General features: G+C 36.2%; 1 protein-coding gene across 1 annotated transcript; it reads left to right on the top strand.

Annotated features, from left to right (window-relative positions):
* The first annotated feature begins 7,587 nt into the window (after nt 1-7,587).
* LOC141386863 (uncharacterized) lies at nt 7,588-15,502 on the top strand. The gene is made up of 6 exons (XM_073955766.1): nt 7,588-10,044; nt 10,201-10,789; nt 12,143-12,889; nt 12,994-13,217; nt 15,185-15,261; nt 15,328-15,502. The coding sequence occupies exons 1-6, from the start codon at nt 7,588-7,590 to the stop codon at nt 15,500-15,502; spliced, it is 4,269 nt and encodes a 1,422-aa protein (XP_073811867.1).
* Nucleotides 15,503-16,139: the final 637 nt, after the last annotated feature.

Genomic DNA, 16,139 nt, shown 5'->3' with positions numbered 1-16,139 from the left:
CTTGTTGCGAATTTCCCTTGTCATCCAGAATTTTCGTAGGCAGATTTCGTTTCTCGATGTGGACAACTTTCTTCGAATTTCTTCATTAGTGCCTCCATTAATTCGTCAATATTTCTGTTTATATCCACTCCACGTATAAAGATGTATTTGAAACTCTAAAAATATTCTTTACGACAAACATAAAATTTTATTTACTTTGAAAACGGAGGTTGGCAACCCTGCCCAATTCTCTAAACAATGCACAAAAAACACTTCAATTCCTAATTCAATAAAAGTGTACAATTATGTCACAAAAGAAAAACATTTTATTTGTAGACAAGGTAATCGCTGTAGGTGCCAAGATTTAACAGCCGCCACTATTCGTAAGCATCATCTACCTGAAGTCAGTGAAGACCGACCGCTAACATCTTACGTCCGTATCAACATTGTGGTAATTGCAAATATATTGTTGATGCTTTTGGCAAGCAAATACTCCCCACAGTGTGGTGGCAATAATAAAAAGTCATCATGAGTTTGAAGTTCTTGAAGATGTGTGCTTAGTGTGGCTGTGGCCGATGTCCGATTGAAGAGGACTAGCTGGCTGGCTGGTTGGCACCTCCTAACTCTGTGTAAGTATTTACTAATCGTTACCTTCAATTATTGCAATCTTCATAGAGAAGAGATCAAAAAGTCGTGTGTTAGATGCTAGTTGGCTAGTCAGTTTGGTTGGTGTCTTGATGCAATCGAATAGCTGCTATAAAGCTGATCAAAAGAGAAGAGATGTTGTACTCGAAAATGCATTTGTGCTAAACATGTGTACGTGTCTTACGAGTATTTTTATGAGTTAGCAATATTGGACTGGAATAAGGATGGAATCCCCAAAGGCGCCTTACTACTTTGGTGGATTGTGGCATGGTAGTGGCGTGACCATCTCAAAACACATGTGTAGCTTCTACATCCCATAAACTGATTTAAATTATTGACAATTTAACTGCAAACTCATGATACATGATAAAGATTTTGATCTTTACATTGATCTCGCCACACACATACGACAGTGAATAGTTGCTACCAGCCTACAAGAGCGTGGATCATGCATGTCGAATAGTTACGTTTTTTAATGTGGTCGTTTGGTGTAGCCGCAAAAAGGCGGCAAAATATGTAACTACCAATTACAGCTCTTTCGTTTCTTGACCAAATCATTTGTAAATGCCAAACTCTTGTCCGAGGTGCAAAATGTCTTGCAATGGTCAAAAGTAAGAATGTGGCAGAGATGTGCAACTTCTATAGAAAAAAATCATCGGAAAAATTAGAACCACAGTTCTAAACATTTTTTCTATAGAAAAAAATTCAGAACCACAATTCTGAACGTTTTTTCTATAGAAAAAATTCAGAACCACAGTTCTGAACATTTTTTCTATAGAAAAAAATTCAGAACCACAGTTCTGAACATTTTTTCTATAGAAAAAAATTCAGAACCACAGTTCTGAACATTTTTTCTATAGAAAAAAATTCAGAACCACAGTTCTGAACATTTTTTCTATAGAAAAAAATTCAGAACCACAGTTCTGAACATTTTTTCTATAGAAAAAAATTCAGAACCACAGTTCTGAACATTTTTTCTATAGAAAAAAATTCAGAACCACAGTTCTGAACATTTTTTCTATAGAAAAAAATTCAGAACCACAGTTCTGAACATTTTTTCTATAGAAAAAAATTCAGAACCACAGTTCTGAACATTTTTTCTATAGAAAAAAATTCAGAACCACAGTTCTGAACATTTTTTCTATAGAAAAAAATTCAGAACCACAGTTCTGAACATTTTTTCTATAGAAAAAAATTCAGAACCACAGTTCTGAACATTTTTTCTATAGAAAAAAATTCAGAACCACAGTTCTGAACATTTTTTCTATAGAAAAAAATTCAGAACCACAGTTCTGAACATTTTTTCTATAGAAAAAAATTCAGAACCACAGTTCTGAAAATTTTTTCTATAGAAAAAAATTCAGAACCACAGTTCTGAAAATTTTTTCTATAGAAAAAAATTCAGAACCACAGTTCTGAACATTTTTTCTATAGAAAAAAATTCAGAACCACAGTTCTGAACATTTTTTCTATAGAAAAAAATTCAGAACCACAGTTCTGAACATTTTTTCTATAGAAAAAAATTCAGAACCACAGTTCTGAACATTTTTTCTATAGAAAAAATTCAGAACCACAGTTCTGAACATTTTTTCTATAGAAAAAAATTCAGAACCACAGTTCTGAACATTTTTTCTATAGAAAAAAATTCAAACCCACAGTTCCGAACATTTTTTCTATAGAAAAAAATTCAGAACCACAGTACTGAACATTTTTTCTATAGAAAAAAATTCAGAACCACAGTTCTGAACATTTTTTCTATAGAAAAAAATTCAGAACCACAGTTCTGAACATTTTTTCTATAGAAAAAAATTCAGAACCACAGTTCTGAACATTTTTTCTATAGAAAAAAATTCAGAACCACAGTTCTGAACATTTTTTCTATAGAAAAAAATTCAGAACCACAGTTCTGAACATTTTTTCTATAGAAAAAAATTCAGAACCACAGTTCTGAACATTTTTTCTATAGAAAAAAATTCAGAACCACAGTTCTGAACATTTTTTCTATAGAAAAAAATTCAGAACCACAGTTCTGAACATTTTTTCTATAGAAAAAAATTCAGAACCACAGTTCTGAACATTTTTTCTATAGAAAAAAATTCAGAACCAAAGTTCTGAACATTTTTTCTATAGAAAAAAATTCAGAACCACAGTTCTGAACATTTTTTCTATAGAAAAAAATTCAGAACCACAGTTCTGAACATTTTTTCTATAGAAAAAAATTCAGAACCACAGTTCTGAACATTTTTTCTATAGAAAAAAATTCAGAACCACAGTTCTGAACATTTTTTCTATAGAAAAAAATTCAGAACCACAGTTCTGAACATTTTTTCTATAGAAAAAAATTCAGAACCACAGTTCTGAACATTTTTTTCTATAGAAAAAAATTCAGAACCACAGTTCTGAACATTTTTTTTCTATAGAAAAAAATTCAGAACCACAGTTCTGAACATTTTTTTCTATAGAAAAAAATTCAGAACCACAGTTCTGAACATTTTTTTCTATAGAAAAAAATTCAGAACCACAGTTCTGAACATTTTTTTCTATAGAAAAAAATTCAGAACCACAGTTCTGAACAGAACCACAGTTCTGAACATTTTTTTCTATAGAAAAAAATTCAGAACCACAGTTCTGAACATTTTTGCCATAGAAAAAAAATCAGAACCACAGTTCTGAACATTTTTGCCATAGAAAAAAAATCAGAACCACAGAGATATATACATGATAGAGCGAATGAAAAAAATTTTCCATAATTAGTAAATATGGCAGGAAAGGGCAAATAATGGTACAAGGGGAAAATTGAGAAAATGAAAAACTGTGGTTTTAATTTTTTTTTATAGAAAAATGTTCAGAACTGTGGTTCTGAATTTTTTTCTATAAAAAAAAAATTCAGAACCACAGTACTGAACATTTTTTCTATAGAAAAAATTCAGAACCACAGTTCTGTACATTTTTTCTATAGTAAAAAATTCAGAACCACAGTTCTGAACATTTTTTCTATAGAAAAAAATTCAGAACCACAGTTCTGAACATTTTTTCTATAGAAAAAAATTCAGAACCACAGTTCTGAACATTTTTTCTATAGAAAAAAATTCAGAACCACAGTTCTGAACATTTTTTCTATAGAAAAAAATTCAGAACCACAGTTCTGAACATTTTTTCTATAGAAAAAAATTCAGAATCACAGTTCTGAATATTTTTTCTATAGAAAAAAATTCAGAACCACAGTTCTGAACATTTTTTCTATAGAAAAAAATTCAAAACCACAGTTCTGAACATTTTTTCTATAGAAAAAAATTCAGAACCACAGTTCTGAACATATTTTCTATAGAAAAAAATTCAGAACCACCGTTCTGAACATATTTTCTATAGAAAAAAATTCAGAACCACCGTTCTGAACATTTTTTCTATAGAAAAAAATTCAGAACCACTGTTCTGAACATTTTTTCTATAGAAAAAAAATTCAGAACCACAGTTCTGAACATTTTTTCTATAGAAAAAAATTCAGAACCACAGTTCTGAACATATTTTCTATAGAAAAAAATTCAGAACCACCGTTCTGAACATATTTTCTATAGAAAAAAATTCAGAACCACCGTTCTGAACATTTTTTCTATAGAAAAAAATTCAGAACCACTGTTCTGAACATTTTTTCTATAGAAAAAAAATTCAGAACCACAGTTCTGAACATTTTTTCTATAGAAAAAAAATTCAGAACCACAGTTCTGAACATTTTTTCTATAGAAAAAAATTCAGAACCACAGTTCTGAACATTTTTTCTATAGAAAAAAATTCAGAATCACAGTTCTGAACATTTTTTCTATAGAAAAAAATTCAGAACCACAGTTCATTTTTTCTATAGAAAAAAATTCAGAACCACAGTTCTGAACATTTTTTCTATAGAAAAAAATTCAGAACCACAGTTCTGAACATTTTTTCTATAGAAAAAAATTCAAAACCACAGTTCTGAACATTTTTTCTATAGAAAAAAATTCAGAACCACAGTTCTGAACATTTTTTCTATAGAAAAAAATTCAGAACCACAGTTCTTAACATTTTTTCTATAGAAAAAAATTCAGAACCACAGTTCTTAACATTTTTTCTATAGAAAAAAATTCAGAACCACAGTTCTTAACATTTTTTCTATAGAAAAAAATTCAGAACCACAGTTCTTAACATTTTTTCTATAGAAAAAAATTCAGAACCACAGTTCTGAACATTTTTTCTATAGAAAAAAATTCAGAACCACAGTTCTGAACATTTTTTCTATAGAAAAAAAAATCAGAACCACAGTTCTGAACATTTTTTCTATAGAAAAAAATTCAGAACCACAGTTCTGAACATTTTTTCTATAGAAAAAAATTCAGAACCACAGTTCTGAACATTTTTTCTATAGAAAAAAATTCAGAACCACAGTTCTGAACATTTTTTCTATAGAAAAAAATTCAGAACCACAGTTCTGAACATTTTTTCTATAGAAAAAAATTCAGAACCACAGTTCTGAACATTTTTTCTATAGAAAAAAATTCAGAACCACAGTTCTGAACATTTTTTCTATAGAAAAAAATTCAGAACCACAGTTCTGAACATTTTTTCTATAGAAAAAAATTCAGAACCACAGTTCTGAACATTTTTTCTATAGAAAAAAATTCAGAACCACAGTTCTGAACATTTTTTCTATAGAAAAAAATTCAGAACCGCAGCTCTGAACATTTTTTCTATAGAAAAAAATTCAGAACCACAGTTCTGAACATTTTTTCTATAGAAAAAAATTCAGAACCACAGTTCTGAACATTTTTTCTATAGAAAAAAATTCAGAACCACAGTTCTGAACATTTTTTCTATAGAAAAAAATTCAGAACCACAGTTCTGAACATTTTTTCTATAGAAAAAAATTCAGAACCACAGTTCTGAACATTTTTTCTATAGAAAAAAATTCAGAACCACAGTTCTGAACATTTTTTCTATAGAAAAAAATTCAGAACCACAGTTCTGAACATTTTTTCTATAGAAAAAAATTCAGAACCACAGTTTTTCATTTTCTCAATTTTCCCCTTGTACCATTGTTGGCCTTCCCTGCCATATTTACTAATTATGGAAAATTTGCATTCTCTCTATCATGCATATATCTCTCTTGTTATACGTTTCTAGTTAAAAATTTTTGCATAATACTTGTTTAAGCCAGAATGTTGCCTCAGAACATTCCCCGGTCTGTTCAGTCAATTCCTTGATTGAAAGCCCTATTGGTCATGAAATTTCCTCTGCCTCTCCGGAGAGCCAATTCGCACTGTTCGGATGTTAGAGAGAAGCTCCCAATTATATTGGAAGTTTTACTGCTAACCCTCTCCGTGGACCTATTCGCCTAGTTCGGATGCAGAGAGAGTATTTCCAGACTGTGGAGGATTGTTCTGACTCTGATCACCTTGCAATTTCTTTTTACTCTTTAACAGGCTCTCACCCAATTAACTAGCGGTCTAAATAAAAGGTATATTATCGTTGCGGAACGAATATTATTATTTATTAATAAACTATTATTTAATATTGGAATAATAACTGCCTTCTGTTTAATTTCTTTTATTTCTCGGTAATTCGGGTTTGTATTTGGGGTTTAATAACCAAACAAACATTTGATCCATTCGAGCCGGATCTAACCAAAAGTTTTCTTTTTTCACCATAAAAGGAAAATTAAACAACACGGATTTACAGCCCTCAACACCACAAGTCATCAGTCATCATATTATCACTAATCTCATCAACAGAACTAAATTATTGTAAACAGGTACGTAATTTCAGATTATTCAGTGAGCTTAATTGCGAGTGTTAATTGTCTCGTTTAATCAAAACATTCAAAAATATATTCGGTTTGATAAAAGTGCTGGTCGTCCGTCCATAACCCTACACGAATATCTTCACAATTTCCTTTCACCACCGGTTGTGTAAAAGTGTTAATATTCTTAACAATTAAATTGCATCGTGTGAAACGGCAAACAATTGGTCGGGTTAGTTTGACTGTAAATTATTTAGTCCCAATTTACATTAGGCGAGTTTACTTGCGGCAATTGTCAGTTTGATGGAGAGAGAGGTGAGGTATATGGTAACCCTTTGCCTCTCAACACCCTCTCTCACCCACAAACTGACAATTGCCGCAAGTAAACTCGCCTAATGTAAATTGGGACTTATTTCACATAAAGAACACCAAACTTCTTAATATTTCTTGTTGCCTTTGTATTAGGTGTGCATTCCCATTCGGTTTCTTGTTTTATTTCTTATGCGCGTTGTTTTTGTTTTTCAAATACTCATATTTATCCGTAAGACCGCAAGTAAATAACAATAACAACAATTCGTTTTCCAGTCGCACTCTTAATAAAAGAGAAATAACAAAAACAAAATCTATTTCATTTCGTGTTGTGAGAGTACTCAAACAACATTCACACACACACTAATAGCCCTTATAAGTCCAAAGCCGTGCACCATCTGTTGTATTAATTTTAACGGCGTTAGTCAGCTGTCATTACACTAGAGTCCAGTTAAATGTAACTGCAAATATTCTTCGAGAAATCTTCGTAAGATATTTAATGAAAAACAAGTAGTGTTATTTTAATAAATTCTAGCAATAAATAAATTTATGATATCGAGTACCACATTCGCGCAATAGAACATTCCTTTTTAGCTAATTAATATATTTATAAATTAATATATATATATATTATTATTATTATTATTAAATAACATTATTATATAAACCAGATACATCATTTCTACATCTCTCCGTCTAATCGATAAGGTTAAATTAGACATTACTTTGAATTAAAGAGAAGAGTTGATTTGAAAAAGGTCGGTTTGTTAATTTTTCTCGTGCATTACCATCTTTCATAGTTCCATACATACATTTGCATGCGTTTTCTTTAAATTCTTGGGATATTACTTTGTTGAATTCAAGAGAAAAGATAATTATAACTTCATAAAATGCCTGTCACACCCTTAGATTTATTCATAAGGGCTACGGATGCCATGGTTAAATTCGATACTCATTTCTCCGTCATGCGAGACGAAGATATCGACGAATATGATTTGGAGGTTCGACGAGAGGAAATTCTTAAACTCTGGGGAAAAGTACAGGAATTATTCGAAAAATGCCTTGATTATTTGATGTCAGCCGTAGATTCCAAAAAGGAGGATATAGACTCAGTAGACAGTAAATACGATGTATCATATCAGATTTATATGAGATGTTTCTCCTCTATAAACCGGAAACTAGGAAAACTGTCTCAATCTCGCAAACCCACTGATAGTTCGGTCATTGAGGATTCGGTTGTCTCAAATACTGGTACGGACCAACATAATTTGAGCAGTTCTACCCGCACGTCGCGGGAAATCGGAACACAGGTAAATTCTGAGGTCCCACCGCCTCTGGAAAGGAGCCTAATCGACATTTCTGAAATTTCCGCGCCATTTCCGATGAACGAGGTTCATAATTTAGCACTCCCACCGTGCGACACCGATGTGTTCGAGGGTAATTTCCATTCTTGGCCGACCTTCAGAGATCTGTTTACGGCTGTATACATAAAGAATTCGCGACTAAGTGACATTGAGAAGCTTTGTCATCTGGTCAGGAAAACTAGCGGTGAGGCCCGTGAAATCGTATCCAAATTCCCCCTTACACATCGCAGTTTCGATTTAGCTTGGGACGCATTAAAGAAAATCTATGATAATAAAAGGGTAATTGTGAATAGTCATTTGAAGGTATTGTTCGATCTTCCTACCATCGAACGTGAGAATAGTTCATCTTTAAAGCATCTTCTACGGGGCATAAATGGTTGTTTATCAGCCATGCAAGTATACGATATACCCACCAACGATTGGGATCCAATTTTGACCTATCATTGTATTCAACGGTTACCTCGAACAACTGTCACTCTTTGGGAACAAAACATTAAGAACAAATCGTCTTTGTCCACTTGGGAAGAATTAAACACTTTCCTGTCGGAGAGGATACAAACGTTAGATTGCTTACAAGATATTAAAGGCCCTGAATCGATTCACAAACTAAACTCAAAGCAAGTGAAAACACATTTCACTAAGTCAACGGTTTCGTCAAAAATGATGTGTGTATTATGCCCAAAGTTGCAACATTCCTTGCGCGAGTGTCCAAAATTCAAGATTCTCTCCACTGATAAACGGCTTTCTGTTGTCAGGAAATATGGGCAGTGTTGGAACTGTTTATCGACCGGTCACTCGGTTAAAGAATGTAATAGTCCCCATAGGTGTAATATTTGTAAAGGGACTCATCATACATTGATACATAGACCTAAAGTTTTAGCGCAAAAAACCAATGTCCCTCAAGCTCCACTTGAAACTGCTCAGCCACAATCAACTAGTCAAATTGTTCAATCTACCTCCACTGGCGCCAATCGCCAAGTATTTCACGTTTCTCAGAATCGGAATATTCTATTAGGCACGGCTATTGTTAACATTCTACATCAAGGAGTCTCGTATCCAGTACGGGCATTAATTGACCCAGCTTCTGAGGCTTCATTCATCACAGAGCGGCTGCTAAATAGGCTGAAATTACCAGTTCGTTCGGCAGTAACCACAGTATCAGGTGTTAATGGTGTCATCTCTGCAACATCCCGTAAAAATTGTTTCCTCTCCATCAGTTCTAGGCTCACCCCTTCACTTATATTAGAAACCAATGCACTTGTGCTACCTCAAATTTCGGAACGTCTGCCTTCTTTCTTGATTAGTCCAGAGCTTGTTTGTCAATTACCCCCTCTTTGTTTCGCCGATGCTCATATGTTCGATCGTAGACATGTTGATTTATTGTTAGGTGCAGACCTTTACCCTCAGATTTTACTGGATGGCACTCAACAAAATGTATTAGGTTCATTGTTGGCTCAGAATACCGTTTTCGGCTGGATTCTGACCGGACCAATGTCCATACCTCCCGTCCACGTTTTCACAACCACTGTAAACTGTTTGGCGGAGGATTCTCTCAATAAAACTCTGCAAAGATTTTGGGAATTGGAGGAAATTCCTAAACGGAAAATCCTCTCTTCCTCCGATCGGTTTTGTGAGGATAATTATCGAACAACGACAAGTCGGAATGGTGAAGGCCGCTATGTAGTTACTCTACCTTTCAAATCAGAATTCCCTAGAACATTGCAACTCGGTACTTCTCGCCAAAATGCCTTCAGGCAATTTTGTCGCAATGAGAATGCTCTTCTTAAGAAACCTATGGTCAAGGCTGTATATGATGATGTAATTCGTGAATATTTGCATCTTAATCATATGCGTCCAGTTCCTCCCCTACCGCAAGACACCAGTAATGTTTGCTATCTTCCGCACCACCCCGTGATTAATCCAGATAAGAAGACAACAAAATTGCGCGTAGTCTTTAATGCCTCCAATCAGACTTCAACAGGTGTAAGTCTTAACGATGTACTCCATGTAGGACCAACACTTCAAGCTGATTTAGTTCTGTTGATATTGAGATGGCGCTTATTTCGGTTTGTGTTTAATTGTGATATAACACAAATGTATCGACAAATTTTAGTTCACCCTGCTCATTGCTCCTTTCAGCGCATATTGTTTAGAGATTCTCCCCAAGATCCTATTCAAGATTATGAATTGCAAACGGTTACTTTCGGTGTTAACTGTGCTCCTTTTTTGGCAATTCGCTCTCTACACCAGTTGGCAGATGATACTGAGTCGGAGTTTCCACTCGCAGCTCACATCTTGCGCAAATGCATGTACGTAGACGATGTCATGGCCGGTGCCCACGACCTTCACACAGCTCGTGCTCAACGCGACCAATTAATATCTGCTTTGTCATCGGCTAAATTTGAATTGAGGAAATGGACCTCGAATAACATGTCGCTTTTATCTAGATTCTCTGCTGATGAATTGGTAGACGCTCAAGTGTTATCCTTCTTTGAGTGTAGTAGTTCTAAACCCCTTGGCATTCGTTGGAATGCTCATTCAGATGTCTTCTTCTTTTGTGTAGATCCGATACAAAAGAAAGTCAGCTATTCTAAGAGAGAAGTTTTGTCCAGTATCGCAAAACTGTTTGATCCCGTAGGCTGGTTGTCGCCCGTCATTGTAGTTGCAAAGATCATAATGCAAAGAGTTTGGTTAGATCACATCGAATGGGATGATCCACTTCCAGAAGGTACGAGATTTGCATGGGAGAAATTCGTGGAACAATATACAGGAGTCAATAAAATTCAAATTCCTCGTTGGGTTCACTATGTTCCTGGGGATCAGGTAGAACTGCATGTGTTTTCCGATGCCTCGGAGAAGGCTTATGCGGGAGTAGTTTACTTACGCACAATATCTAACAATGGATTGGTTAACGTTTTCTTGCTGTCGTCAAAAACTAAAGTGGCGCCTCTTAAATGTATTTCTCTCCCACGCTTAGAGCTATGTGGGGCCGCTCTGGCTTCCGATTTGCTACAGGCGATAATAAGTGAACTTGAAATTCCGATTAGTAAGGTATATTGTTGGACGGATTCGACGATCGTTCTCTCATGGCTTCGTAAACCGCCGTCTACTTGGGTAACTTTTATCGCGAATAGAGTTAGTCGAATACAAGAAAATATCGGCAATGGTCAATGGTTTCACGTCCGCTCAGAGGAAAACCCAGCAGATCTGGGCAGTCGTGGTCTTTCATCTTCTGAACTCTCTACTTCATCTCTTTGGTGGAAAGGGCCTAAATGGTTGTTAAACGATTCTTCCAGCTGGAAAACATCTACTCTATTGCCTCTCGACACGGACTTAGAACTGCGACATGTTCGCACACATTTTACATTCTTTTCAGAATATGAGGAAGTTTTAAACAGATTTGGGCGTTTGGACAAGGCCTTACGCATTATGTGTTATCTTTTGCGATTCATTAATCGCGTTCACCCCCAGAATCGGTCAAATGATAATTTCTCTAGTAAAACCATCACAACCGAAGAAATAAGAACCGTTAAGCTCCGTCTTACAATTATAGCACAGAAGGCGTATTTTCCAGAAGAATATAAGTGTTTGTCAGACAAAATCCATCTACCTCCTCGAAGTTCTCTTCTCCCATTGAATCCCTATATCGATCAAGAAGGTGTCATGCGTCTTAACGGCAGACTAGCAAAATCTCCCACCCTTTCGTACAGGGAAAGGAATCCTATTATTCTACCTTATCACAGTCGATTCACTCTTCTTCTGGTGGAGTATGTACATCTGATTTCAATTCATGGCGGAAACCTCCTCATGCTGCGTATTTTGCGAATAGAGTATTGGGTTCCCAGAATAAAAACGCTTATTCGCAAAGTGATTCGGAATTGTAAAAGTTGTATGCTGGAAAAGAAAAAGTCCTGCCAACAAATCATGGCTGCCTTACCTCCAGAGCGAACCGTGATCTCCCGTCCTTTCACCACCACCGGGGTGGACTTTGCAGGACCCTTTGATATCAAATCCTTCACAGGTAGGGCTTGCAAAATCACAAAAGGTTATGTGTGCGTGTTCGTGTGTTTTTCCACCAAAGCCGTACATTTAGAAGCCACATCCAGTTTATCCACGCATAATTTCTTAGAGGCATTTCAGCGTTTCATTGCTCGTCGAGGATGTCCCAAAGCGTTATTTTCAGATAACGGGACCAACTTTGTTGGTGCCTCCCGTGCTGTAGAAAAGGATTATAGAAACTTTATGCGGGATACGAGAGATCGAGTATCCTGTTCGTATGGATATCAAGAACTTTCGTGGAATTTTATACCAGCAGGCGCACCCCATATGGGCGGACTTTGGGAAGCCGCCGTTCGTAGTTTCAAGATACATTTTCGTAAATATGCCAAGAATCTAAAATATACGTTTGAGGAGTTTAGTACGGTTCTAGCTCGCATTGAGGCTTGTTTGAATTCAAGACCCCTAGGTCCGGTAAATGATAACCCACACGACATGGTAGCTCTAACCCCGGGTCATTTCCTTATAGGAGCCCCTCTATTATCTCCTCCTGAGCCATTATGTGACGATGGTTCTATTAGTTTAATAAATCGGTATAGGAAAATACAAGCATTAACCCAACAACTCTGCAACAGATGGCGTAAAGAATACTTACACAACCTGCAAAAACGTTACAAATGGAAATTTCCCCAACGCGACCTACAGGTAGACGACTTAGTTGTGGTACGTCACGAACAATTACCTCCAACGTCTTGGCGATTAGGTCGTGTAGTACAAGTCCATCCCGGAGATGATGGACATGTTAGGGTAGTTGACGTTCGAACCGAACAGGGTATAATCAGACGACCAGTCACGAAATTAGTAGCTCTGCCCAACTAAAAATAATACCATTCAACCATTTTTCAATGTTTCTCTGTGTCGCCGTTTAATTTATAGATATGGAAGCGCCTAATGAACTTTTCCCCGAAGTCGTTCTTCCTGACTATGATGATGACATGATGTCGGATGGCGAATTAGAACGCGAGCTTGCCACTGACACTTCTATTCCAGCGTGTATAAATACTCCTCCCGTAGACGTTGACACGCCAAAACCTTCCCAAGCCACCTCAGGACCATTGCCTCGTTCAGTGGCATCTAAATCGCGTCGTCCATTATGCCGCGTATGTTCCAAACCACATCCACTGTACTTGTGCAACGCGTTCAAACGGATGACTCATGAAAAAAGGTTGTATGCAGTACTCTCGAACGGTTACTGTATAAATTGCCTCGGCATTGGTCATAGGAAAGAATCTTGCCCGGTAAAACTTCGATGCCTTCACTGCAAAGAAAATCATCACACTATGTTGCACTCTCGTTCACGCCCAAAGAAAAAACCGGGTGCCCCCTCGCATGCAAACTCTCCGGCTGTGTCTCATTCAGATAACCCGGTCCAAAATCATGTATCGCCTTACGCGATAGTAAGACCTAGTTCGCCACCTAGAATTCCCTCACTACCTGTCCGGAGAGTGATCACATTAGCTCCTACTCTCATCGTTCGTTTTTGTATACCGGGCTCTAGCATTCCAGTTAGAGCGTTATTAGATCCCTGCAGCAGAAGTAACTATATTTCTGAGTCGTTAGTGTCGCAACTAAACTGGCCGGTAACAAACCTCGAGGGATCTCCCACATGTGATATCATGATCATGTCCAATTTTGACTGTACGAAGCGACACTACCTAACAGCGCGGGTCGCGAAACTGTCATATGGGATGACCCCCCCTATGTCACTTCCGGACTCGGTTCGCGAGGCGTTTGTAGGATTGGCACTCGCTGATCCGACCTTTTATCGCGCGGGAGCTATAGCTATGATATTAGGTCCCGAAATATATGCACAAATTATTACCTCACGGGTTCTGGCTCAAACAGGTTTACCTGCTGCCCAGTACACCACCTTTGGATGGATTATTTCCGGCACTGTTCAAACTTAGTTTTAAATTTAAAATTTGTTAACTAATTTATATAGAATAACAAAAAAAAAGCATGGAAAACATATATATTATAATCCGGAAAACAAGTATTATGAATAAAAAGCTCACTGAAACTGAATTTACGTTCTTATCAAATTCAATATTGTCATGGTTAAGATATCTTATTTATTGTACAGTCCATTTATGTTGCAACTTAGTCTGTCGTTGCAAGGTGGCCGGCAATGTTTAAGCCAGAATGTTGCCTCAGAACATTCCCCGGTCTGTTCAGTCAATTCCTTGATTGAAAGCCCTATTGGTCATGAAATTTCCTCTGCCTCTCCGGAGAGCCAATTCGCACTGTTCGGATGTTAGAGAGAAGCTCCCAATTATATTGGAAGTTTTACTGCTAACCCTCTCCGTGGACCTATTCGCCTAGTTCGGATGCAGAGAGAGTATTTCCAGACTGTGGAGGATTGTTCTGACTCTGATCACCTTGCAATTTCTTTTTACTCTTTAACAGGCTCTCACCCAATTAACTAGCGGTCTAAATAAAAGGTATATTATCGTTGCGGAACGAATATTATTATTTATTAATAAACTATTATTTAATATTGGAATAATAACTGCCTTCTGTTTAATTTCTTTTATTTCTCGGTAATTCGGGTTTGTATTTGGGGTTTAATAACCAAACAAACAATACTAATAGCGTGAAAAATGCTTTTGGCTTTATTACACGCTAAACATTTATAAAACGCAATAAATTTTGGGCCAGTTTACGATAATTTTTTCCATTTTCCAAACAATTTGAAAATTGTTTTGAAAAGGCTATTTTGTCCATGCCAGCATATTGAATTTATAATGGGGGAATATTACGCCGTCTAGCATAATCTAATAGATCGTTCAGAAATAATGTAAAAAGATTAGACGAAGATCAAACGCAAAGTGGCATAACTACAAAAGGTGAAGAAATATGGCTCAAAGTCCCAGGAATGTTTTACAAAGGAAGTCAATGGAAGTTGTATTGAAAGATATGCTTTTGATGAGCTTATGTTAAAAAAATTAGTAACGCTCCTTTGCTTTTCATATATCACTTATGTGCCACACATAATATATCCATCCTTATTAATATCCCGTTTTTATATGCGACACTATTCTTTGAAATCTGTGCATCATTAATTCAGCCAGCTGCCATGACTGAAATGTCGGACTGGTGGTTGGCGCGGTGTTCCGATCGTCATCATCATCCTGTCGACATGTGGTAATTTGCATGTCAAATTCTTCTTAAAACTAATAAAAATTCAATATTTATTATTTTCCTTCAAAGGAGTGACCATGAACATCACCGTCTGGCTCTATTTCTGAGCCTCACAACGGTTGCAAATGGTGTGTTAGAGGTGAATGTTGAAAAGTGCTCAGCCCAGCAGGCCTTGTCACAATGTTGCCACAATAAAAACAGTATTGCAACTTTAATTCCAGCTAAATTGCCGCTAACAGTTTGATGTACTGCAATAACGGTCAAGAAAACTGATTTGAACAATAAAACAGTTTGAAGAATTAATTAATGTTCCACGCAGAATGAGGATGGAGATAGTAGATAGAGCAAATTTTCTTAGTTTTCCAGAACAACTGGAAACAACGGAGTTTTATGGAATGGCGAGCCATAGGGAGTGCTGGGAGAGTCTCTTAAAGGTCATCTACTTTATTTAAAGTTTTTCTTTACAAGGCCAAAGAAAGCAAATTCATTTTCTCTTCCCCTCAAACAAGAAATAAATTCTCATTTATCACAACAAAACAAACACATTGGTAAACAAACACAGCAAACATACACACACATTAATTTCCTTCCAAGGTTCCTCTCCATAATTATCGTTTTAATTATCCTTTGACAAATATTAAGGAAATACCTACAAAGCGACACACGCTTTAATATGTTTCCTTTGGGGAAAGCAGGAGATTAACTGCCACCCTCCAAGAACAGGAGAGACCACTGACAACAGGTTTAGCTATTCCGCCGCAATTTATTGGTCTAACGATTTGTACACTCTGTTTACTAATCATTAACGATGAACGTTAAACCGCAACGGTAACGGTAACGGAAGCTAAACCCAAATAAAACCCACTACAGCAATGACCACT

Source organism: Musca autumnalis, unplaced genomic scaffold (assembly GCF_047663935.1).
Source record: "Musca autumnalis isolate F117 unplaced genomic scaffold, ASM4766393v1 scaffold_5, whole genome shotgun sequence".
Lineage (NCBI taxonomy): Eukaryota > Metazoa > Arthropoda > Insecta > Diptera > Muscidae > Musca > Musca autumnalis.
The sequence above is the reverse complement of the archived record's forward strand: the minus strand, read 5'-3'. Positions and strand labels throughout refer to the sequence as shown.

Excerpts from the sequence above, each read along its gene's own strand:
- LOC141386863 (XM_073955766.1), top strand. The coding sequence starts at position 7,588 with ATGCCTGTCACACCCTTAGATTTATTCATAAGGGCTACGGATGCCATG. Across the intron at positions 12,890-12,993 it reads TGACGTTCGAACCGAACAGG|ATATGGAAGCGCCTAATGAA; the intron begins GTATAATCAGAC and ends TTTAATTTATAG. Across the intron at positions 15,262-15,327 it reads CATCATCCTGTCGACATGTG|GAGTGACCATGAACATCACC; the intron begins GTAATTTGCATG and ends TTTCCTTCAAAG.